The following is a 24,571-nucleotide window of genomic DNA, read 5'->3' as shown; positions in this document are numbered from 1 at the left end:
CCTAGAAAATCAGAAAAGGAGTCAGATGTCGATAAGGCTTTTCGATAAAGGAGTGACGTGTAATTCTCACCCACTGAGTGTGTCTCAGTCTGAATGCAGAGAGCGACATGGAATATGACATTTTAACACTGTTAACATTGCTTGGAGCCTTTTAGTTCAGGGAAACGCCGTACATGTGCAGAATGGTGCGAACTTGGCAGCAATTCTTACCCCTTCCATGAACAGTATTTCGTTCGGCAGGTTCAATTGTAATATAATATTAATTAAGCAGACTCAGTGTATATATGCAGATAAAAACACTTTGTCTGGCGATAGGCCATGATAATATGCAAAGAATGAGCTCGATTAAAAGGTTCAGCTTTCGACCCTTCTTGATAGATAAATGATTTTCCTTGTGATTACGATATAACCTCTTGGCACAGTGTAGCAATTGCAGAGCTATAAGGGCATATGGTGAGACTTCTGTGTTTGAAGGACCGTTGACTGTGCCTCACATGTGCGAGTGAAGGACTACGACAATTAAAATGACCCCTAACCATACACAAACCACAGCCGAATGACAGAATGACGTTCAATAGGATAGTAATTATTGGAAACGACGGTGTGCTTGGGCACATATGATCTCCAATTCTGCTAGATAGTCCCAGATTTAGGAAGTTCTAATCTCTCCAGACCTCTTCTCTTAGAAAAATACATTTTTAAAAACATGGACGAGACCGATATTGATGGCTTACATCGAGAGCAGCGAGTCAGAACAAGTCATCAAAATGAGTTGCATGAGCAACCCGAAAAGACAGAAAGCCCAGAGGAAATGGTGGAGAACTCACACTATCCGCAGGGGATTCGATTTTGGTTAATCACGATTGCGTGAGGCAAAAATGACTCTTGTTACGATAATATCACACTAAACATCCTTGAAGAATTTCAATAGCCTTATTTTTGACGAACCTAGAAATCCCGATCGTCACGACTTCTGTGGTTGCCATTACTGATGATATCGGTGGATTTGATAAGTCGGGATGGCTTATCTCGAGTTATCTGCTCGGGTACGTTGGTGAGAACGAAATCTCCTCTTGTGCAAAGTTTCGTTCTAATCGTCATTAGGTGTCGTAGTAATATTTGCAAAATTGAGCGATATTCTAGGTCGCAAGTTGCTTCTCGCAACAGCGATCATCATTTTCATCATCGGCTCGGCAGCATGTGGAGCCTCTCAGACTATAGTCCAACTGTATGATTATCCTTGTTCTCATTTTGAACATATTCACTTATTCTGATCAGGATTGTCTTTCGAGCAATACAAGGAATTGGCGGTGGCGGTTGCTTTGCCGTGGGAATCACGATGATCACTGATTTGGGTCCACCAGAAAAATGGCCCAAATACGGGACGAATATTGCCATTGTTTATGCGATCTCCTTACTCGCTGGACCTATTATGGGAGGGGCAATTAGTGAACATACTACCTGGAGATGGGTTTTCCTGCTCAAGTATGTCCCAAACAGAGACCCGTAGAGACATTTGATATTGGAAATATTGAAAGTAGAATCTAGCATCCCATGCGCGGCACCGGCCCTCGCTTTCACGGTCTTTGCCATCCCACCTGGTTTTCATGGAGCACCGATAGAGAGGCCAGTTTCTCCCGCCCGCAAATTTCTTGGTAAAGAAGTTCGAGACCGGATGGACTTCTTGGGCGGAATTCTATTACTTCTGGCAACCCTAGCTCTGACTGCTGGATTTCATGAGGCCAACGCTGCGTTTCCGTGGCGATCAGCTTATGTCATTACGCTTTTGACTTCATCCATACTTCTTTGGTTCGCATTGGTATATTGGGAGCGCAAAGTCACCTTGGCCAATGACATGCGAGAGCCAGTCTTGCCTTGGGTATTCCTCGCCAATAGAGTTGTACTCGGTCTTTTGCTGTTAGTATCGTCTTCCATTGTTTCAATAATATTATACTGAAAGACAAAATAGAGATTCTCTTTTTCTGGGGGGGAGTTGGTTTGTCGGCGTTTTCACCCTCCCTCAAAGATATCAAATTGTACATGCCACTTCCGCACTTCAGGCCGGCATCCGAACTATGCCTTTTACCTTCGCTGCACCCCTCGGAGCTGCTTGGTCATCGGCAGCTACAGGAAAATACAAGATCCCACCGATATTCATCCTCATGGTCTCTGCTAGTCTACAAATTCTAGGATTTGCCTTGTTAGCAACACTGCCCAATTCTGTTGCGGTACCCGCCCGTAGTTATGGTTTTCAGATCGTCGCTGGGTTTGGCTGCGGCATTACCATTTCACTTCCTGCACTCGTGATACCATTTCTAGTGGAGATAAAACACCGAGGTAGGTCTTTGTTCACTTTGAATTGCGTAATTGACTAACGAGTGTTAGCTGTGGGACTTGGTGCGATAGGTCAAACACGTATCATGGGAGGGTCAATAGTCCTCGCGATCGCAAGCTCAGTCTTTCATAGTTATACTCGGCCGCGATTACAAAATCTGACAGGCAGTAAAGAAGTAGCTACTCATAGTGGCTGGTCCCAAGGGTCAATACCCAGTGATGAAGTTCGTCACATCATTGCGCGAGGTTACGACTTACAGATGCTCGTCTTATGTGGCTGTGGTGGGGCGCAACTATTAGCTATTCTACTTATGTGGAGAAGGAAGCAGGTTGTCATTGGTTAAGGGTCATTCGTGGAGAAGGTTTACCTGTAATTAATGGGTACTGTGATCCTGGCATGTTATTCTTTGCTTCCCTCTCTGGCGGTGCGGAGATATCTGCCCGAGGTGAGCGGAGCTATATGCATTGTTCAGCTCTAGAATCAGTCGGATAGTCTTCAAGGATGGTTTACTCAAGTCCAGACAAAAGGTTGGATTGGAGTTTTATAAGGCTTACATGTGCAAGGCTATAGTCAAGACAAGGAACTCCACAATGCCAATTCCTCAATGAAAGACTCGTTCATTCATCATTTGCCTACTCAGTCATCCAACGTACAATTCCCAATCCAGCATTAGTTGTATCATGTATGCCATCACAGTCCAGATCAACAAGAGGATCCATTGATTCCCGCCAAAAACTCGATATCGCATACTCCCAGTAAGGGTCGTCAGATGCTCAATTGCGATTTCGCGAGCACTTCATTGGCGGTTGGGTTGTTTGGGACCTAGACCTCACGTCAGCATACTGAAGGTAAAGAGTAGGCGAGATACACACACACCTCAGGAACAAGTCCGTGATCCATTGTACACGTTCTCCTCCTCGTGAGTACCTGGTTCCTGGCCCAGAGGATATGCGAAATCGCGAACCTGGACTCCATGTTCTTTCCCAGCCATGATGTCTGGCTTCTCTAAATCGTGCCAGTAATACCAGCCCTTCTCCTGAGCAGCTACTACATCAACCAAACTCTCTCTATATTTCTGGGGGCCGCGTGTTTCGGCAACAGGCTTGGAGAGATATGCACCACCCATGATCTTCTTCCGCTCGTCGCTCGATAGACGGACGTGATCGCGACGACGATGGCCTCGACCAAGGCTGGCGGGACGATCTTTAGGCTGCGCAAGCACCTGGGTTTCGCGGAAGGAATCGGCCGAGTTCGCGTTCTCGTGTGCTTCGAGCAGAGTGGTTGACAGGTTGTGTAATTTAGGCGATAGCATGTCAACGGCTGTCTTGCCCGACATTGAGGTTGTACGTTTATTCGACTTCCTGATGTTGAGTCATTGAGCATTCGCTTTATGTGCAGTCTTGGTTTGCGAGGTTGAGGTAAAGGTGGTAAACAGCCTGTGTTGCCAGTGCGACGGTGCTGAAATGACTGAGCCTAGTGAAGGTGAATGTGAAAAGCAGTATTATGTTCTTCACTTTCACGATGGGCCGAGAATGATTCATTACAGTAGTCGCAGACGTTGCATACCTCTTGACACTCTATAAGACCTCATGAAGTGAATCGACATGTGTTGAAGGCGAGAGACGAGAAGCGAGTAATTACTCAATTCAATGGACAACCAATCCATTCCTTTTACAAATTGCGCAGCTTCAAAACCAAGATCAACAGTACGCGTCCGCACTCAGGTCCAGAATCTGATCAATAGTGCTGACGGCTGTGTCGGGTAAATAAACTTGAGTGTACAACTGCTGCGTTCATAAATTCGACAAACAGATTCATATTTACGAAATAGTAGTGGTTGCTCATCGAACTAGAAAACAACAACATTGCACAGCAGAGTCGGACAATTAGCGAAGTCTGTTTCTTTGCAGGGTCTTTGCGAAACCGTTCATCTATTACTACACCCTTCTAAGACATGTAGCACAAAGTGCAACTCGTAATTACGTTGTCATCATTGTAAGACCTATCAAAGGTAACATTATGTTATTCTAGCGTCCATCCGGAAGTAGTTTCATTCATCCTCTACTGATGCAATTTGAGATGACGAACGCCTTTACGCAACCCCACATGATTGGGTCTCATGTTCTGCGAAATGAAGCCTGAGAAATCTCCTAGTGATTTTGTCCCAACATAGCATGAATCCAATAATAAGTTATCAGAGGTTTCGTTCCAAAGTAATTATAGCCCTTTTAGTCGTTGAGCCAATGATAGATGGTGGATGCCAGAATCGAGGTAGCTTCACATCCATTGCCATTCACACAGCTCAATGAGTGTTCCTAGGAGCAGGGCACTGTATTTGCATCACCAGACAGCGTGAGTTCCTCTAAGACAATAGCGAGATCATGCACGGCTGTGCCGGTATCACCCATAGTTCCGGCCATCTTCCCCATAATGGTCGTCTTCATAGGAGTGTATTCTTCATTGAAACGGGCCACGAATCTCAGGACAGTCGACATGGTATGCGATTCCAGAACGTGTCCCCGCGTGAAGTTCTTTGAATCTGGCTCTCGAACCGATGAGCCATGCGCTGCTGCCAGCCTAGCTGCCAGACTCGCAGCCGAATCGTCCTCGCCTAGGCGAGCTAGGAAGTCTTCATAGGATGCCATGAGAGGTGAACCTTGAGGAACGAACGTAGGGACATCCATTTTTTTCGAAATCTTACACCGAGTCCTTATTTGGGTTGGTGTCTTGGGTGCTGGATTTACAAAGGGATCCCCGGATGCTTTGTCTACAATCAGATCAGGAGTCCTAGTAATAACTCTACTATTGCGCAAATGTGGATTCCTCCAACGGAGACTAAATTCAACGATTGCATTCCGTGGACTACGGACAATAGAAAGAATATTTCCCATTTTTTCCTCTCGAAGCTATTATCCGAGGTGGGTGCTTGTCTGAAGATAGATGTAGCAACAGAACGAATGACTAGTAAATTCAATACAACAGTAGAAGTAGGGCGACTAAATAGGCATGTATGACCACAAAGGACATGGCGTGAATTGCACTGTGTGCAAAATGTGCGACAGATGAAGCGGATGATTCTGTTGGATAGGGTGGAGCTTTTAGAACAAGCACGGATCAGTTAAAATTTTGGTGAGTGAGTGGTGAAGGTGAATGGTGAACAGTGAAGGTAAGTTATAGAGACCTTTCTCAGCACATGAGTTTTAAGCACCCAATTGTATCCATCATCACTCCAATCTATCACCCGCAACCCACAAACAAGCGTTGCTTCGAGTTCTCAGCTTCTAGAGGATAGATTCAGTGCAACACATTGCATCGCAATCGGAAGGGCAAGGCACCATCATGCTTGAATCGCCACAAAATGAAGTAGCAGGCACGCTCAACAGTGAAGGACAAATCCCACATGCTTCGAATCCTTTCGATGACCAGACTCTCAAGCAATCACCATCGAGTTTGCGTTCCAGCTCCCTTCCTTTCGACGGTCGACCATTGAAGCCATCACCGTCAAGCTCGCGTTCGAGCTCCCTCCCGTTCGACGGCCGACCCTTGAAGCAATCGCCAAAAGGCTCGAAACCGCCCATTCCTCCGAAATCTCCTCTTCGCCCGCAATCCTCAATCCCACCGCTGTCAACATCGGTACCTTCGCAGGACCTAGAGGCGGACGATTCTGGATCAGAAGGCACGAGCATTAACTCCACCGGAACTCAGGTACATCACAAGCCTTCGACAACCACGGATGAGCAGCGTCTTGCAGAACAGGATTTGCTTAGGCAGCTTGGGATGAGGCTTTCCTATTTCTCCGATTTCGGTTTGGTTCCTGTGCCTGGAGGAGCCCGAGTCAACAACGAAGAGTCGTCATCTATTGAGCAAGATGACCTGCGTCGAGTTCCATCAGGCCCTGGCGATAGTAATGGTCAGGCCAATCAGATCTCTTCCTTGACTGCCACGGACTCGACCAAGACTGCCTCGCAACCTCATGACATTACAAGGAAAGCTTCAGTTGCTAGTGGCTTTTGCTATGGGCAATTTGTGACGAAGCTGTCGTACGATGAAGATGACTCCCCTTCTGTTGCTGCATTGAAAGCAGTGGAAAGCCAGAAGAAGAAGTCTTGGTGGAAGCGATTGACTTGGATGCGGTAGCTGTTTTCAAACTGAACCAGATGTACATTCGTTTCAGTCTTGACAGTGTGCTAGGTGGGGTTTCTGGAACACCAATAATGGAGTCAAATGGGTGATGGATAGATTGGTACTACTATAGTACAGCAGTCTCAAAAGGGTGCCCTCCTGGCCCTAATTTTGCATTCAGAAATGTCAATTTTAATAATCCCTTCTCTTTGATCTCTGGTGCGCGAGCTTCCATCTCTGTTACATCCCAATTCACACTGAGATATTTACCTCTTAAAAAGTCTGCTTTTGGCGTGCTCAAGTACAGTGTAAAGGAGCCCGCAAGTTCAGCTTAGAGTAATTAGCAGGTATGCAAGGTAGGCGAACATATCATAGACTTACGAGGATCTATAGCCATGTGTCTAACGGGGGCCATGGCCATGTCGGTGTCCACCATACCTGGATGGACTGAGAATGCACGAACACCGGGGTATTCTGAAGGTGTGGTTAAGCTTTGTGGTCAAATACCAAGGTCAGATCGAAACTTACCAATATGTAAGGCCTCTGCTTGGCGAGCATTCACACCCTTGCTAATTGAATATGCGGAACCGCCAGGACGGGCGAACAGAGCTGCACCAGAGCTAATCAAAACGACAGTTCCGATTGGTGCCTTTCCCTCGGAAAGATATTGCTGAAGGAAGTTGTATGTATGTAGGTGGGGACCGAAAATATTGGTGCTCTACTTCTTGATAAGTGATTGCATGGCTCGTTCGATGGTGATGATCCACGTACCAGCACAGAAAACCAGCGTTCAGGATCAATATCGCCAACTCGTGGGCTACCATCGTCGCTCTCAAAATGAACGCCAGCGTTGCAGATGAGTACGTCAATTAGGCCCATCCCGAATCTGACTTCAGACCACAACTTCTTCGCATCTTCGGGAGACGTGGCGTCTGCAGTCACAGCGAGTACCTTTGTGTCGGGCGAGATATTTTTGATTTCTTCGGCAGTAGTATCAAGGGCAGCTTTGTTCCGTCCTGTGATGACAATTCCACTGGCGCCAGCTTGAGCCCAAGTCATAGCAATGCCCTATTATGTCTGATCAATGGGACTAATAAGCTGCCTGAGCATTCGGTACTCCTACCTTGCCAATTCCTCGTGTAGCCCCAGTAATCAATACATTCTTTCCGCTTGCACTGTTCTGGGGGTTTTTGGGTGAAATGGCTTCGTATACTGCACGGCGCAAGGTTGGGGTGAATTGCATTATCCTAGAAAAGGCATCTACATCCTTTGAGGCGAAAGTCTCCATGCTGATTTGTCGCTGATGTAAGTTTCTGGGAATGAAATGAAGTTTCACAGAGATGCGCAAATTTTGGGCAGACAATATGTACTTTTCTATATCTATGTGTGAGGAAGCATTGCTGTGGCTTTGAAAGTCCAGGCTGCAGCGCCAGGCGGATTCCGGAGAAATTCTTCCGTGGAGGTTCGGGTACCTGCCGAGGTTTGTCATCACGATACCCCAGGTATCGTGCATCAAGGTCGCAAAGGTAATGGAGAAGGCTCCCTGGAGGTTCCGTCGAGATAAAGACCATGTTTCGCCCGTGGATTAATTGTCAGCATCAACTTCGTATCATACCAACATAAACCCGTGGCATATTGGCGCAAAATAATGTCGGACTTACGAAAGTGCGACAACTCTATGGACTGCTAGATGCGACGAATGTTAGCCCCTCGTGCCTCTCTTGGGGACAGATAATGCGCTAGATTGAGTCTTTCTATCAAAGATCAGCTGTTTGACAGCCACTACCTAAGTATAGGTACCTAGCACGTAATGGGTTATCCAACTACAAACAGTTGAGAGGTACTGTTTACTGTGTTCAACTAGGTCAGAGTCCACTGAAACGTAGAAAAGTGCCGAAAGCTCGTTGACTCGTTGTGCTATTCATGGTCAACTTGAACCTGAGAAAAATGAACAATTATTACACAGCACGTGATGATGCACTTCACATCTTGGCAACCGTGCTACGCATCCGTTCTCTCAATGACACAGAAAATCTACCGCGTGATATCATATCGGTTTGCTCAAAATGGGAACACATAATGTATGTCCCTTTCGGCGAGTTGAATTGTTGGATGTTGCGCGAAGGTGTGCAAAGTCCGCGACAGCCTCAGATGTAACCATTGTACCCTGCATTTCTACCTTCCTCGTACTTGCACGCAGAATCGCAGTGCGGCAACTTCATCTAAACTATATGTACCTAGAATTTCGTAATTTCCAACACATTACCTATACGCAACCATTATGCTACATGCCCATAGCTACAATACATTATCATCAGTAGTTATCAATGTGTGTAGTGCATTTCATCAGGGGTTAGTAGACGCCACAGATGTGTGGCCAATATTACGGAAAAGGGCGATTCGATTATTGAAGATCGAAACAACCTTTGAGAGGAAGATCGACGACGATAACGAGTAGGAAATGAATCGGACCGGTTCAATTCTACTAACCCCGTCCTACGCTGAGCTAAATTATGCATGGACCTACAAATTCGTACTATTCATGGGGGGCCTGTCCCCAATGGTTTTGGCTAAGAGAGGAAAAGATATGAGAAACTATATCGCCAGGTCATGACAACTTTTACCTGTCTGGTTCTGCTCTCGCGTCCTTCATCACCACAGTTCTTGTTTCGCCATGCGGAGATTGTTGGTACCATGTATTTGCACATTATTCATAACGTCGACTTTTGCAGATACACGCCTCCCCGGAATTGCGCGTGAGTAACCCACTTAATGCAACCTCCCCCTGGCCATGAACATGATTTGCCGAAATACGAGGAGCATCCAATTAACGGTTTTCCAGAGACTCTTAACACAACGACAACCATCGAGGAGACAATGTGGACTGCGGCGCCCGCCACACGACCATGGGTCACCTCAGCAGCCACCACTCTGCTACTCAAACCTCATCGAGAGATTACCGCATCCGGGTTTGTGCCTGAGCCCACAGAGACGCCAAATGTAAAATCCAGACTGCCTGGAGACGTGCAATCGATAATCGAATCCGCCATCCAATGGTCGACTGTCAATTTTGCGCACGTCGAATTGACTGCGTCTAGTATAGGCCTTCCCAGAATTAGGCCCGCCAGTTCTTCGCAAATTGAAGGCAACACGTGGGCAAAACCTCATCTTGAGAGCACCATGGGAGGTTGGGGAAGCAAAGACGTCTTGACCATCTTCCCTACCGAATTTACAGCAGCTATCTTTCCACCGTCAGTCACACTTGGAGACGTGATTCTCACACCGGAACCCATAACAAAGATTCACATTTCGGATGAAATCCTGACACCTGGAGGCCAAACAATTACTCTTGGGAATGGTCCCAGCGCAACGAAAGTCGCAGTAGATTCAAATGGTCAGCCAATCATTGTAGTCGGCACATCAACAACAACTTTCAACATACCAATCCCTATTGGAGATAAAACAGCCAGCAGAATACCCAATGGAATTGTAATCGACGACCAAACAGTAAAGCAGGGTGGGCTCACAGCAACACTTGGCCAAGGGTCGGGGAGGCTCACCATTGTCTCCATCAATGAAGCAGGGGAGACGATTGCTGTCGTGAACGGAGCTTCGTCCATCATCACAGCTCCCGCAACGCAAACGCTTGCCATTGGTGAAATCATGGCGACAGCGGAGGTGCACGATTATCAGTATGCGATGGAATCTACCACGCTTGTCAATGGACAAGCCGTTACTGTCGGTGGCACAGTCATTTCTCTGAGCACCAATGCTGCAGGCCAGAAAGTTTTAGTTGCAGATAGAGCGACTACAACTCTCCCAGTTGGAGGCTCGCAGAACATGCGCGTTTCAGCTACCGTCGTATCTGGCACGACAATGTACATAATCGACGGACAAACTCTTGGACCAGGTAGCCCAGTCACCGTACAAGGAACTCCAATGTCTATCATCACAATTGCCAGCAATACGATTCTCGTAATTGGCGATCAGACTACGACGATATCTAAACCAACACCCACGGACAGATTCGATTCGAATAAAGAGACGACAAAGGTTGCCAAGGCTCCACCGAGCCCAGCGAACACAAGTTCTAGGTCGTGGGCAGAGCGAGCATTACCGTCATGGCGTTTCATTCGCACAAGTATTCTGGTAGTTACTACCGTTGCTGGTTGTGGGTAAATATGAGGTCCACAATAATCATCTCCAATCAGCGCTCGGGGGTTTGCGCTGCGGCACACCAACCCAGCCACTAAGCTAACGCCTCTTGCGACGACTTTTGAACAAAGAACAGAATATGCATGGGCCAGCGCCACAGACGCCGTAGTACAGAGCAACGCAGAAACAAAGATCAGGCGTTGCATCCAGACACAGACAATGCACGTTGCCAAACGGAAAAGCTATTGTCACTCTCAATTGCAATCAAGCAGACTATCCAAGGTGTTATCCCACCACGGGACAAATGCGCAAGCATACAGTAACGAGTTACGTAGAAAACGATAAAATAATTGCTAATTAAATACTATTGCAAAGGCATCTTTGACAGTCACGTGTATCTAGTCAGAAGAGTGTGTGATTGCTTGACGGGACCTTTTCCCTATCGCATATCGTGATTGCGTCGTCTTACTCTCGCTGTTGCAGTGAGTGTCCAGGAACACTAAAAATACATCAATGAAGACGCATTGTGTGAAAAACAAAGACAAATCATGTTTTTCTGATTCTATACCGTAAATACCCACAAGAGAGTAAGCTCTGTTCCTCCTTGATGCCAACCAGCTTTCGGCCATTGATTTCCGCACGCCTCTTCAGCCACCTTTCCAGTCTTTGCCGGAATGAGGATACGGACTAAATCCTATCCTCTAATAATGCCCCGAAGTATGCTTTCCCAAAACGGCATTACCGACGACATGCAAAGGCGTTGATGAACAGGTTCCCGCATCAAACCGGCTAGTGTCTAATCACATGACCCCTGCAGAAGATTACCACGATACGACGAAAAAGCTGGAAGAATCCGATGGCGCGGGGCATAATGTCCCCTCCGTGCGGGAAGAGATATTCGACAGCAGGAAATCGGCCAACGATAATGAAACCCTTAGCCCAACAGCTAAGAATCTCGAGAAGCCAGCAAAAGTGCAAATACAAATGAACAACCAACTCCTATCATCAACACCAATTGTCGAATTGCTCTGCAAAAAATTGAAGCGGTCGCTCAACTTGTCTTAAAGCTAGCTGGAAGTCATACTAGACTCTCAGACGCTTGATACCGAGAACGAAGGTCTCCACTCTCTGGTACATACCTTACAGGATAAGCTAAATTGCCACGAGAACGCTCTAGAATTGATCAGGGCGTTAATGGGCGAAGGAACTCGAGGTAATGGAAGAAACACAAGACAGGTGCAGTTGTCCGAGATAAAAGCATTGTTGAGCTAGAGGTACCGTCAAATAATATACGAGCAGATACCCAGTGTGATACAAAGTTGAGAAGCCGGGTCACATTGCAACAGGATCACATAAATGCCGATGCCAATACCCATAACAACCAAATTATAGTGGACAGAAAGGGTGTTTAGGAATGCAAGGAACTTCTCGCAATGACTGACAACCATATCGCACAGTTGGAATGAGAATTGAAAGGATATGTGGATGCTTTCACCATGGGCCAAGTAAAGAGCATAATTGAAAGCATTGGTGAAATTGGCCACCCAAAAAGAGACCCCATTCCTGACGGAAGAACAATTCTTGTTCCGGGTAAACTTACTAAGGTGACGGCAGAAGCATGTACTGATTTGGCAATACCTACAAGAAACGAGATACTAGCGTTTGGGAGCGAGTTGAAGGCACCTCCGGAAGAGATGATCATGAAATCTTCGTCCACCCAACCAAATCCACGAGCTCCTAGCCAGGCGCAAGGAATCACTGGCAGAATTGGTAGCCTGAATACCAAAACAAACCTAGAACATCTGTACAGACCTCTAACGAAGCTCTTGAAACTAGGCGGCGGTGAATTACCATCGACTCTACAGAGACTAATTGCGCTCCACTAGACAACGACGCAGGCGTACCCAATGAGCTACTGGAAATATCCTATGGCCCTCGCAAGATTCCCGATAGAAACCCCAGCAGGAATTAGAAAGTGCAGAGCATGACAAACGTGTAATTGATGACTCTGATATGTACAGCAACGCTTGAAGGATATCTAAGAAGGATGTTCGACAAACGTCAGAAAATGATAGAGTGTCATCAGATGCTTCGCAGTCCAACATAACCAAGAAACAAGTGTCACCAAAGTCCACAGATACGATTTTGTCACAAGAATCCACCAGTGAGGAAGCTCAACTAGCTGATAAGATTGGCGATACGATTGACAATCTCAGCATCCCCAAAAGCTCACTGTATTCACCGTCATATGCAGAACCAACAATTCAAAATACTCCTTCTACATATCAGAGACCATCTTGGAGTCATCAATGTAATGCCAATGCTCCCGAATTTGTCCCTGTTGGTTGTATTTCTAGATTGACACCATATCGCGCTACGGAGCAGAATAATGCTCTGGTTAATTCACAGAAAGGTTACAAGACGGCTGAAGAAACGGAATTCAAGACTTCAATGGCGGTTGATGCAGCCGTGATCACAGCCAGCGAACCTAGAAATCCCCAAGGGGCAATATTACGGGTACGACAGAGGAGAGTTAGCTAGTTTGAGTGCGGCCCTCTAACAGGTGGAATCATCTGCACCCATAGATTCACAGGGATTTAGTATCAATTCTACCAACTCTAAAACTGGAATACATTTTGCAGGCATCCTGCAATACGAATCGTCAATCGCTAGCAGAGATTTCAACACATGACATCTCCAATGTCCCACAGTATGACGGCCGGCAAATATACCTCTTCACTACGAGCAACTGCGGTGGAAAGCAATCATGAAAATCATGCGCCGAACGACGAACATGAAGCACGCAGAAACTACCCTCGTCTATTATCTAACAACGAGCCGACCAACACAGTGGAGGACGATGGGGGTGAGGAAAAGGGGAGAATGGACTCTGGTAGGGATCCCGGAAGGCCTCCAAGAGGGTTCAAAATCAGAGTCGTGATGGTGCGACCTAGTGAGGTCAGTTCAATGTAGCCTCCATAATGCTACGAGAATGATTGGGAAGCATTGGTGGATACCTTTCCGAATTGGTTGATCTCAGTGATTCCTCACCAGGCGTCGTGATCTGATGTTACCTATTGGTCTTGAAGTGGAGGATGTAAGGAAGCTACATCCTAAGGAAATTCGATTTTAGGATACCTTTGCATCTTCGAATTCCCACTTACCAAACCCCGATGAGATATAAACTCAATCCAGAAGATTACAAAACACTGCGCCTAGTGATTGATCATTACATCTTTATATGTGACATGTTGTATACTCCTATAGATGGTTCGCCCAAGCCCAACTTCACTTGGAGCGATCGATGATGCCAAGCACTTTGCAGGTAAAAGTGATTCTATACATTCGCCACCAGCACCCCCAGCAACCCCAGCACTGGCAAAACTCACCTTCACTTGACTTTACTTTCTATTCCCTTCCCTTCCAGCCACCTCCCGGATTATAGCTTTTTCCGTTCCTTCCTCTCAGGCACCAACCTACCAGTCTTTTCTCCCCTCTATCCCACGCAACCTCACAACCTTTCTTTCTCACCACGAGGACGTGTCTATTCTCACTGTCATCTATTCTCACAGGAATCCATCAGTTCCTATCTCCACTCATCCCAATTACCTCAATACTCTCACTCGACGAGTCACCTATCACCGTCATCATGCCTACCGACGCCGAACGTATGTTGGCTATCGCGGACATCTACTGTGATGGTATGAAGGACACCTTGGATAGGCTTAAGATGATCAATGGTATCTCTGTGGATCTTTCCCCAGCTTCTCCCTCCGGAATCCTGCCACTCCCCGCATGGTATAGCAATCTTAATTATGGTACGCGCAACGTCCACACGGCCTATCCATCAACCTTCTCCAACACCTCCCCAAACACCTCCTCCAACAACTCCTCCAACAACTCCTCCAACACCTCCACCAACATCTCCGCGAAAATCTCCGTGAAGGCCTCCACGAATGCCTCCATCGATGTCTCCATCAATGCCTCCAACAACGAGGACCTCAACGCTGATTACCAGTCCGACAACGCAAGTGTTCAAGATGATGCACTTGACGAAGAGTTGGGCGACGCTGATCACCAGTCCGACAACGCAAGTGTCCAAGATGCTGCACTTGACGAAGAGTCGGGCGATGCTGGTTACCAGTCCGACAACGCAAGTGAGATGGCTGTCCCACTTGAAAGGGAGTCTGACGATGGTAATCACGAACCCCATAGCGAAAGTCTCGGCAACACTACACGTGACACTAATCACGGACCTTGTATGGAGAGAATTCGCTGTCTTGAGGAAGACCTTGCAGAGAGACGTGAGAGGTGTGAAAGCCTCGCCCACCTCATCATGATGATGCCAAGTACCATAGACTTTAACAACATGCAAGACATGCGAGATGATGCAAGGGAGGATCAGGAGACAGCCGAAGCCCAGGTCGAATGGTTGTTGGAAAAACGCGAGGCGGACCTGGAGAAGATTGAGGAATTGCGCGGGTGGCTCAGAGATTCAACTCGCACAATCCACAACAGTCTTGCTGATAATGAACGACTTCAAGTTCAGGTAGATCAGTTAACAAAGCAGCTCCAGGAGACAGAGCTTGCAGCTAAAGCTCAGGCCGATCAGCTGATTGCAACGCACGAAGACGACCTCGATAAAATTGCAGAACTCCAGGAGCAGCTCAAAAGCTCCACTCACACAGTCAGCAACAGTGCGGCTGACAATGAACAACTTCAAGTTCAGGTGGATCAAATGACGAAACAGCTCAAGGACTCCACTCACACCATCAGCGACACTCTAGCTGATAATGAAAAACTTCAAGTTCAGGTGGATCAGATGGCGGAACAGCTCCAGGAGAAACACATTGCAGCCAAGGCCCAGGCCGATTGTTTGATTGCAAAACATGAGGACAACCTCAAGAGAATTGCAGAACAGCAAGATCATATCAAGAATTTAACTCGCACAATCAGCGACAGTTTAGCTGGCAATGAGCCACTTCAAATTCGGGTGCATCAGGTAACGAAAAAGCTTGAGGAGGCAATCCGCAAGCATCTTCAACTCAAATTGGTACACTCCGAAACGATCAAGAGCCATGAAGAGTCGATAAAGGCACGACAAATGGCATTTGAAGCGGTCAGAGAGATTGAGGAGGAGATCAAGATCATCAAGGCTGAACTTGACAGTCTGAAGGCACAGCTGCGGGAAGCTAAAAAGGTTGGCAAGGCAGCAATGGCACATAAAGAATCTGCACAACGCCAGATCGAGGCCATTACTGAGGAGCGCGATAATGCCATCCGAGAGAGGGTCGAAATGGCCCAGCGCACCGACAAGATACAAACAGTCTGCCAGGAGGCTATGAATGAGAACTCCACGCTCAAGAAACAGCTTGAGGAATTCAGGAAGAAGCATGCGGCTTTGGCCAAGGAGAAGAGTGAGTTCTTGGCCAGGCAGAAGAAGAACGGCGGCAACGCCAGTCAATCGACGGATTTCAAAGGTAAGTCCCAAATTTCTCCCCATCTACTTGTGTCCAGGCACTAAGCCCCCATTCCCAGAAGCGAATCGAAAGTACGCAGACGCTCTCAAGGAGATTGATTTCCTTGAGCACGAACTCGACGCGAGCGTAGCAAACTACGAACACAGGCGGATCGTCGAAGAACAGAAAAGGGCGGACCAAGATGCAATTGCGAGCCTACGGGCAGAGAACAAAAAGCTGCAGGAATCACTCCAAAATGCGGAGAACATCGGCAGTGGTTGGGCAGTCCAATCGCAACAATGCTGGAACAGCTACACCTTAAGCGTTGCCCAAAAAAACGCATTGGAGGCCGACGTTGCCATCATCAAGCCAGCGTTGGAGAAATTGAAGTCGGAAAACGGTCTCACTGCCGAACAATTGGAGCATGCAAATGCAGAAATCATGAGACTGGCTGCAAGGAACAAGGAGCTGGAGGGTGAGGTCACCGACGCTCGAAAGGAAGCACTTGAGATCTCTCACGACAAGATCTTCGTCCCTCAAAGTCGGCCAGAGCACGAATTGCAGGTTGGTGGCGATAAGCCAACAACCACTCCAACTTCCGAAACGCGCTCCGTTTCTCCAAGCAAGGAAGTTGTAAGTCAACCCACTGCCCAATCTGGCTCTTCCGATAAGGCTTTGAAGCACGGCTAACCTCACCATCCGCAAAGTTCAGAAACGTCGAGGATAGGTTAGGAAAGTGTGCAGACAACGAGACTTGCGTCACATGCCTATATCACCTGCGCAAAAACTTGCGCATCTCTCGCAGCGGCGAAGAACATACTCGAGAAAGACTGGACGTTGCGAATCATCGCACACTCGAGCTTGTTTCGGAGCTAGATGACTTGAAGAAGAAGGTTGCGTGCGCTGTCGACATCGACCCCAACGAGCTTCCACAATGGTTGGAGGCAAAGGAGGTTGATTTTAACAATGGTACGTCCGCCAGAAAGAACTTAAAAACAATGACTGATGTGATTACAGATCTCCCCGCGCAGACGCGTTGCTCTCACCAACGCACAAATTCCGTGGCAAGCGACCCGACCCACAACGAACATTCTGTGGGGTTCCAAGAGGTCATTGATGATCGTCGGGCTGCTTCGGCTGTAAGTCCCGTTCGACAAGACCAGACTGCTGCAAGCAGCGAGAAAGCAGCAGAAGATGAAGCCGGAGAATGGACTCCTTCCTCCCCCTCCTCTCCGGGACATCAATCAGAGGCCTCAAGTGAGGCGAACCAGAGCGAGAGTGAGGGGGAGGAGGATAGTGACGACGAGAGCGTCGTCATCATCTTGGATTCGAAGGCCGCCGAGGAGATGGCGGCGATGAAGATCAAGAAGAAGCTGCCGGCCGAAGGAGAGCTGGCGATGGATAGGGGGATGAGGGGGGGCGTGAGGCGTGCTGGCTCTCGGCACATCGTCGTGAATCTTCCTCGACCAACAGAGGAGCACTTCGACGGTGCAAAAAAGAGTCCGGCTCGCCTCGACCAAGAGGGGCCAGTGGAGGGCCCTGAGGTCTTCCGAACGGCAGAACCGTTCAGTTTTGAGACGGCCGAGGGACCCCCGAAGGTGGTTCTGCCGAAGGAGCGCCCAGGAAAGGCGGAGGAGAAGAAGGAGAAGGAGGAGAAGGAGGAAGGAGCGGGGAGATATTTGAGGCGGTGCCTCGGAGGCGCTGGCCTCTTCCGCAAGGCCTGATGGCCTTGCGTGATCGTTTTGTTTTTTTTTTCTTTGCGCGTATTGATCTTTGGCGTTGGGGAATATCCCCAAGACAACAAGAATGCCTGCGATATGATATTTAGTTACATGGCACAAGCCAGAATGAAGCACCCTAAGGTTGCTGAACTCTTTTCATCAGATTATGTTTATAAAGCAGCATGACAAAGTGATGTTTCAAGTAAGTGAGGATAAAAGCAAGAGTTTATAGCATTCTAACCAAAGTTTGTAACGGAGCTGGGCGCCAAATATGGTTAATTGAAGAGTCTTTCGAAAGATGTTAAATCAAATATGGCATGGTTTTTGAGTTGCGCAAGATAATGTATGAATTATGAGGCATCGTCTTTCAATTTGGTAAGTAATGGAAGAATTTAGACACATTACTTTTGGAGCTTGGTAATTCACACGATCTCAATGAAATATTAGGTACAAAGAGAACAATGATATATAAGTTAAGGTGTATCCAAATTACGCAAAGGGGAGTACAATTAGAGTATACATCTAATATCGATTACGGGAAACGAAGAACTCCTGCAATCCTTATAGCCCCTTCAAATGCCAAACGCGCACGCTTCCTCAGAAAAGAAAATATACTCAAGTCACAATTTACCCTTACTTCTTTCTCTGCTTTGCTTTCCCCGCCTCCCCCATTAGCATAGCTTGCATTGCCATCATTTCATCCATCGATTCTTCGTTCTCGGCCGCCAATGCCCTCATGATCTCTTCATCCAGTCCATCATCAGAAGCCGAATCAGCAGGGCCAGACAGGCCGTTATCGGCTGGTGACAATTCGAGGAAGTCCGAGAGGCTTGGTACCCCTAGTATGCGGTCCCGCAACCTTTTTCTGGCGACAGCAGCTTTCGCAGGATCTGAATACTATTAGACTTGATCAAACACGGAAACGATCATTGGAATTGACTTACCTTGAGGTTCATCTAGTGGTAGATGGCTCGAGGGGGCTTCATTGGATGCGGATGAAGCGCGTTTGAGGGTTTGTTCAACGCCATTCGTGGTCTTTCCCTTGTTGCCATTTCGCGGGATTTCTGGCGCTGAAGTAGGAGCACGAGCAACTTCTTCATTGTTCCGGGCGACAGCATTTTCAGCACCAAGCTGCTGATTCGCTGTCGGCACGCTAGATTTTGGAATAAAGAAAGAGGACGAATTGGGTAGCGTTCCACTACCTGGATTGACTTCGCCTCCTTTGTTTGGCGGCGCGTTGGCACCCAGAGGCGAGAGAAAAGTGTTTGCGTACTCGTCGTTGGACTCTGCATTATTGAGCTGGACATAGACCGAGTCGGGTTGATTCAATGCACTCGGTAGAGGTGCTGGCGAGCCGCCGGTGCTCTGGATTTGCCCTTCTCCCGGAATTTTCATGCTGTCGAAAAATACAGCCGCGAAATCTGCATCCGTTTCGGTCGCGTCCAGGGCTTTTCCAAGTTCCTCATTAGACCCAAGGCCAGCGACTATAAAGTCTCTTTCCCTCTCAGCACTGATCGGTGGAGGCTGCAACTTAGTCTGGATCCGATCTTGTGCGTTTCCTGGAATCCCCATGCTGCCGAGAAACGCAGCTTCAAAATCGACATCAGCTCCAGCAGTGTCAAGGGCGTTACCAAGCTGCTCATTAGACTTGAGTCCAGCGGCAATGAATTCTTTTTCTCTCTCGGCACTGATCGGTGGAGGGCGTGACGTTGGATTGATCTGATCTTGCGCATTTCCTGGAATCCCCATGCTGCCGAGAAACGCAGCTTCAAGATCGACATCAGCTCCAGCAGTGTCAAGGGCATTGTCGAGTTGTTCATTGGATTGCAGTCCTGCAGCAATGAGATCTCTTGCCTTTTCAACACTGATAGGATGGGGCAATGGTGGAAAGCTGATGCTATTGTCTTGGGCTGTTCCTGGGACTCCCATGTTGCCGAAGAATATGTTCTTGTAATCAATGTTTGTTTCAGCTTCATCTAGAGCTTCACCAAATTGTTCGTTCGATGCAAGTCCTGAGGCAATGAGCTCTCGTTCCCTCTCAGCGCTAATCAATGGAGGCAATGCTGGGATGTCGATTCTCTTGTCTTGTTCTTTTCCTGGGATTTTGAGGCCGTCGAAGAACATCTTTCCGTAATCAATACTTGTATTAGCTCCATCTAGGGCTTCTCCAAGTTGTTCGTTTGATGCAAGTCCAGAAGCAATAAGCTCTCTTTCCCTCTCAGCGCTGATCCCTGGTAACCAGGAGTTGAGTTGAGGAGCCCCAAGGAAAGGAACCTCAAGCAAATTAGGGGGCTGTGAAGTAATTTGTGGATCTTCAAGAGTGAGATCCGTTTTGTCGGTGCGGTTGTCATCCGTATTTTGCGCGACTTTGGACAACCTGATGATTTCCAGTTGCTGCTTTTTGAATTCTTCCCTGAATTCACTTTCGCTGCGATTAAAGGATCGAGTCCGAAATCTTTCCAAAACTTGTTGCCATCTGTCTTCAGATGTGGCGGGGGAAGAATAGCCTGTGGGGTCTTCCGAAGCATCAGCAACGGCGTCAAACACGAATTGGCAATATGCGGCGTCTTCCTTGGCCTTTTTATTCTCTTGTTCGATGATCAACTCCATCTTCTTCTCTTCAATGGCTTCTTCTGCGATTTTCATGCCATACAACCTAACAAGCTTCACCCTCAGCTTTTCCCACGCTCGAGGCTCCAAGGGTTGTCGAACTTTATTTTGAAGCCACTTCCTTGCTGCTATTTCTGGGCTTTTTTTCCGAAGTTCCTTAGCGATTGCTTTATCGATCTCTCCTGCTGATCGGGGATCTTCAAACCTTTCAGAGTTTTCGTTGGAAGACCCTTCAATGCGGTCAAGCGGCTTATAGAGACTGCTCGGATCAGACGGCAGTTCTGTCTCAGTTGCTTGGACAGTACCACGATGCCTATCCTTTGGGATAATTATGGCCTCTGTCTCAGACTCTGCGGTAGGAACGGGTTTCGGTGGGGGCGATGGATTTCGCTTTGGCCTGTTTCTTGGTGCTCGCCATGGGATGGGATCGTGTTTCTGTTCAGCATTTGGTTTTGTCTCAGTTGCTTGGTTGGAGTGAGCACCTTTGCGTGGTAAGTTGGTGTCAATCTCTGGTTCATACGGTGCAGTAGATTTAGGCCTACCTGTGGGTGGTGAAAAATGCGTGGGTTTGTTCTCGGGTGCCGGCGATACGCTGCGTCCACGGTCCTGTCGGGTTTCTTGCCTTGTTTCAGTTGGTCGGACGGGATTTCGTTGTATTTCTGGCCTTCTGTTCGGTATTCTGTCTGATGCCCCTTGCGGATCTCTTGTTGAGGATGTTTGGAACCTTGTGCTCTGAGACCTCCCTGGCGGTGAAGTCTCCTGTCTTGTTTCCAACTGCTGGCGGGGTCTGGTGACCCTTGCGGGTTCTGGAGCCGGTATCTCATTCTGATTGTTTGGAGGAGAATCAGGAAACGCTCCAGGAATTTCTGGGTTTCTCTCGTTCAATGAATCATCAGGATTTAGGCCTGGTATCAACCACAGCAGGGCGGCCAACATCCACCGAGCAATTTGGGTAACAATCGTCCATATAACTACCATACACTGAGAGACATGAGGGAAAATTGTTCTCACAACAACTACTATCGATCGATAAGTCGGATAGACAATCGTCCTCAAACAAGTTACAATCGCAACACGCATGAAGTTCGGGGCATGTTTGAGGGCGCGGATTGGACGATGCTGGCGGACCGTTTCCCAGAAAGCAGCGGCTGCGAAGGCTGGGACGGCAACATACAATACAGCAAGAATACCGAGTGAAAACATGCCCAGTGCATAGTCCTGCAGACACCTGAGCCCGTTCTGGGTCAAAATAGAGCTTATAATATACCAGTTTGTGGCACAGACGAATAAGGCAACCTTAACATCCTCGTAGCGGCGTTGTGTTCGGAGACTGAGAACGCAGCAAGATGCGAAGACAATGGAAAATGTTGTAATTCCGGGGTGGCATAGACTCCAGTCGTAGCCGTCCGGGAAGTTCTCCCACATCCAGTAGAGGTTGTCAGGATGTATGGTTCGACCGTAATCGGAGCTGAAGAAGTGATAAACGAATCCGCCACCGGCAATATAAGTCATTATGCTTTGAGCTTTAGGGCTCAGCTTGCGAAACTGGATATCTATCGCGGCCATGAATGAGGTGATGGCAACAATCAAGGATGCTGTCAGTGGGATGTTTTCCGCATTGAGGTTCGCATATGCATTTGTCGTGGCGCTGGTGATTACTTCTATGGCAAATGCGAAGCTACGCGCAGCTTTCGAAAGGTAAGGGAAGACGAGGCTGCCAATGGCACCAAGCTCAGCATTACTTTCTGGCTTGCCTGCATCTGTAGTTTGATCTGACTTTTCACCGGTAGAAACTGAAGATATCTGAGAATTTAGTACCTTCCATGAAGGTTTAACAATCGATGATCGAGGATTGCTTACCTTCTGTAGAAATAATGATCCCCCTTGCAACCAAACAGGATGGGAGTCGGTAGAGCCAGACTTGAAGTAGTATGCGATTGCTACTAAAGCAAGACTAAGAGAAACCGTGCAGTACAGCAAATGTTCTTTGAACATACGAGAAGCCCGCATTAAGAATTGCCGAGTGATCTCACGAAACTTAATTTTAATAGACAATCCAATAAACAACAAGACTTCCCGTAGAGTCATTCTCTCCAAAATCTCCGTCGTGACGCCGTGGCGCATAAGAGTACTGATTGTGATTATCGAACCGTAGGTTAAGGCAGTAGCCAATGCTCCGAAATAGTCTCCACAATATCCATAGAGCAAAATGGGTAGGCTAGATCCGATAAAGATAAAAATTGGAATCGATTGTGGAGGGATGTAGAGTGGATTCTCAGGGACCATCGCGCCACATAGGATCTCAACCAGTATGGCAATGAACAGACTGGAAATGAAAATTATTGTGCGGCAGCTAGGCATATTGGTTATGGCAAAGATGCGGATAGTTTCCAATTGGGAACGAAGTTCCTCTTTGAATCTGTCTATCTCATTCCCTACATGACTGTCCACTTCATGAAGAATCTGTTCCAAGGTTTTAATCTTGTCCAGATGTGAAGATTGATGGTTATCCGAGCTCTCAAATTTGAATTTTTGCGAATCATCTGAGTCATATGAATCCCATGATGTTTCCGAGGTTGAGAAACTGTGATCATGCCGCTCAGAAGACGAGAACGGTGTGGGAGTGCTTGACTGTCCGTTATCGAAGACCGAAGTTTCGTGTGAATCTTGCCGGTCGAAAGACGAGGATCGCGTGCTATCAGTGGGATTGCTTGAGGTATGCGGCTGTTCGTCATCGAAGGTTGGAGGTTCGTGTGGAGTCACTTCCGGTAAGCTCGTACGGTTGGTTTCTGTTATTACGATAATGGGTGAAGTGTTGTCGCAGAACCTCGATGTTCCACTTGTCGTTTCCGTAACGAACTTTGTAATTTTACTCGTGAAGGACTCCGGTGAAGCTGTGCTCAATCCTGTGTGCACGATTGCAGATGTAGCATCGCCAACCGAAATTTGTCTAGCCCTCCGCGCTTCGATCCACGGACCGACAGCATCTATGGCGGTTTGGACGTATTCCGGACCGGCGTAGAACACGAGAGCTGCGGTAAATATACCCAATGCCTGTAGCTGCACGCTGCCAAAAAAATCGAAGGGCTGAGGTGCCGCCATACTTGGGTGTCGTTCACTTCGGCGCACGGCGATTCGGAACCGTGATGGCGAGACTGCCGTGAGTTGGGTATTCCAGTGAAAGATCGTCGTATGCGCGTACAGATACTAGGCGTGGTCTGTGGGAAGGTCGTTTGGGGTCAGAGTTTGCCTCCTGCGACCCTAATATTTGACAGACATAGAGATCAAAAGTTCACTAGTCGCTGCACATTGAACAGACAAACACAATCACTTGAAAGAAAAGCGGGGCAACTTTATACAACACACGCGTTCAAAGAAAATTGTAAGAAAAATTAAAGCTAAATCCTTTAAATTCGACAGATAAAGAAATGGGAATGAAGAGGATTTCTTGGTTGGAAAGGTTGAGAGCCTACCGTAATGCGCTGTAGTTGCAGAGGGCTACTTTGCACTCTAAATCTCCTAGGTTCATGGAGTGTCTATGATGCTTTCTGGGACTTCTTCGCAATAGCGATCAATTCCCATGCTCGCCCACCCGCCTCGTCAGCAGCCTTAATGCATACATTCCAGTCATCTCCAAAACAGCCTTTGTAGTCCTCCCAATCCGCCCGAGGGCCCATCCACACAACCATCTTCAATGAGTGACTTTTGCCATGCAGAGCCAAATATTCTTGCACAAGGCCAATGCGTCTCGGATACACGAAGAGCCATGCGCTGGCCTGCCCGGCAAGCTGTTCATGAAATCGACTCCCTGGCACACAGCGATGGTGGAGTGACGGTAGAAATTTATTTGGGCTAGGTTGGACTTCGACTCCAACTACGTTGAGTGTGTAGGGCGCTTGCAGGAGGGCAGCTTCGAGAAGGCCGTAACCACTACCTATCGAAAGGATGAGAGAAGGAGATGTAGGTAGGATGCTGTGGATATATGTGAGTAGGGACTTGCTCAACGCAAGACAGCAGCCAGGGTACGGAATGGGATCTTGTGTGAATTCGGGTAAGGCAGGCATGGCTTCTTGCTCTTCTTCTTCTTCTTCTTCTTCTTCTTCTTCTTCTTCTTCTTCTTCTTCTTCTTCTTCTTCTTCTTCTTCTTCTTCTTCTTCTTCTTCTTCTTC

The 24,571-nt window shown here is 47.6% G+C and overlaps 7 protein-coding genes across 7 annotated transcripts; 3 read left to right on the top strand and 4 right to left on the bottom strand.

The window, feature by feature from the left end:
- Positions 1 to 706: 706 nt before the first annotated feature.
- Positions 707 to 2,727, top strand: BU24DRAFT_441740 (putative multidrug resistance protein fnx1; the record flags this gene model as incomplete). The annotated part of the gene is made up of 7 exons (XM_033530465.1): positions 707 to 867; positions 921 to 1,054; positions 1,105 to 1,228; positions 1,279 to 1,355; positions 1,542 to 1,917; positions 1,970 to 2,337; positions 2,386 to 2,727. 7 exons carry the CDS (start codon positions 707 to 709, stop codon positions 2,676 to 2,678), a joined length of 1,533 nt encoding a protein of 510 aa, XP_033385107.1. The 3' UTR covers positions 2,679 to 2,727.
- A 485-nt stretch (positions 2,728 to 3,212) lies between these two features.
- BU24DRAFT_462887 (uncharacterized protein) lies at positions 3,213 to 3,671 on the bottom strand (the record flags this gene model as incomplete). Its single annotated transcript, XM_033532055.1, has 1 exon — positions 3,213 to 3,671. The coding sequence occupies one exon, from the start codon at positions 3,669 to 3,671 to the stop codon at positions 3,213 to 3,215; it is 459 nt and encodes a 152-aa protein (XP_033385106.1).
- Positions 3,672 to 5,674: 2,003 nt separating this feature from the next.
- BU24DRAFT_481365 (uncharacterized protein) lies at positions 5,675 to 6,472 on the top strand (the record flags this gene model as incomplete). Its single annotated transcript, XM_033533168.1, has 1 exon — positions 5,675 to 6,472. One exon carries the CDS (start codon positions 5,675 to 5,677, stop codon positions 6,470 to 6,472), a length of 798 nt encoding a protein of 265 aa, XP_033385105.1.
- Positions 6,473 to 6,570: 98 nt separating this feature from the next.
- Positions 6,571 to 7,833, bottom strand: BU24DRAFT_423122 (uncharacterized protein). Its single transcript, XM_033528158.1, has 5 exons — positions 7,581 to 7,833; positions 7,229 to 7,525; positions 6,986 to 7,175; positions 6,839 to 6,931; positions 6,571 to 6,787 (listed from the first exon to the last, which is right to left on the bottom strand). The coding sequence occupies exons 1-5, from the start codon at positions 7,743 to 7,745 to the stop codon at positions 6,585 to 6,587; spliced, it is 948 nt and encodes a 315-aa protein (XP_033385104.1). The 5' UTR covers positions 7,746 to 7,833; the 3' UTR covers positions 6,571 to 6,584.
- A 6,428-nt stretch (positions 7,834 to 14,261) lies between these two features.
- BU24DRAFT_451224 (uncharacterized protein) lies at positions 14,262 to 17,795 on the top strand (the record flags this gene model as incomplete). The annotated part of the gene is made up of 4 exons (XM_033531086.1): positions 14,262 to 16,092; positions 16,130 to 16,704; positions 16,779 to 17,040; positions 17,089 to 17,795. The coding sequence occupies 4 exons, from the start codon at positions 14,262 to 14,264 to the stop codon at positions 17,793 to 17,795; spliced, it is 3,375 nt and encodes a 1,124-aa protein (XP_033385103.1).
- Positions 17,796 to 18,358: 563 nt separating this feature from the next.
- Positions 18,359 to 23,504, bottom strand: BU24DRAFT_451223 (uncharacterized protein; the record flags this gene model as incomplete). The annotated part of the gene is made up of 3 exons (XM_033531085.1): positions 18,359 to 18,682; positions 18,737 to 22,205; positions 22,263 to 23,504. The coding sequence occupies 3 exons, from the start codon at positions 23,502 to 23,504 to the stop codon at positions 18,426 to 18,428; spliced, it is 4,968 nt and encodes a 1,655-aa protein (XP_033385102.1). The 3' UTR covers positions 18,359 to 18,425.
- Positions 23,505 to 23,765: 261 nt separating this feature from the next.
- BU24DRAFT_392131 (uncharacterized protein) lies at positions 23,766 to 24,571 on the bottom strand. Its single transcript, XM_033525142.1, has one exon. The coding sequence runs from the start codon at positions 24,464 to 24,466 to the stop codon at positions 23,939 to 23,941; it is 528 nt and encodes a 175-aa protein (XP_033385101.1). The 5' UTR covers positions 24,467 to 24,571; the 3' UTR covers positions 23,766 to 23,938.

Source organism: Aaosphaeria arxii (genome assembly GCF_010015735.1).
Source record: "Aaosphaeria arxii CBS 175.79 unplaced genomic scaffold BU24scaffold_4, whole genome shotgun sequence".
Taxonomy (NCBI): domain Eukaryota; kingdom Fungi; phylum Ascomycota; class Dothideomycetes; order Pleosporales; genus Aaosphaeria; species Aaosphaeria arxii.
The sequence above is the reverse complement of the archived record's forward strand: the minus strand, read 5'-3'. Positions and strand labels throughout refer to the sequence as shown.

Bases quoted from the DNA above. Each gene is read 5' to 3' on its own strand.
- BU24DRAFT_423122 (XM_033528158.1), bottom strand. From the start codon at position 7,745: ATGGAGACTTTCGCCTCAAAGGATGTAGATGCCTTTTCTAGGATAATG. The intron at 7,176-7,228 runs GTACGTGGATCA...ATCAAGAAGTAG, and splicing joins AACGCTGGTTTTCTGTGCTG to AGCACCAATATTTTCGGTCC. The intron at 6,788-6,838 runs GTAAGTCTATGA...AATTACTCTAAG, and splicing joins ACACATGGCTATAGATCCTC to CTGAACTTGCGGGCTCCTTT.
- BU24DRAFT_392131 (XM_033525142.1), bottom strand. From the start codon at position 24,466: ATGCCTGCCTTACCCGAATTCACACAAGATCCCATTCCGTACCCTGGC.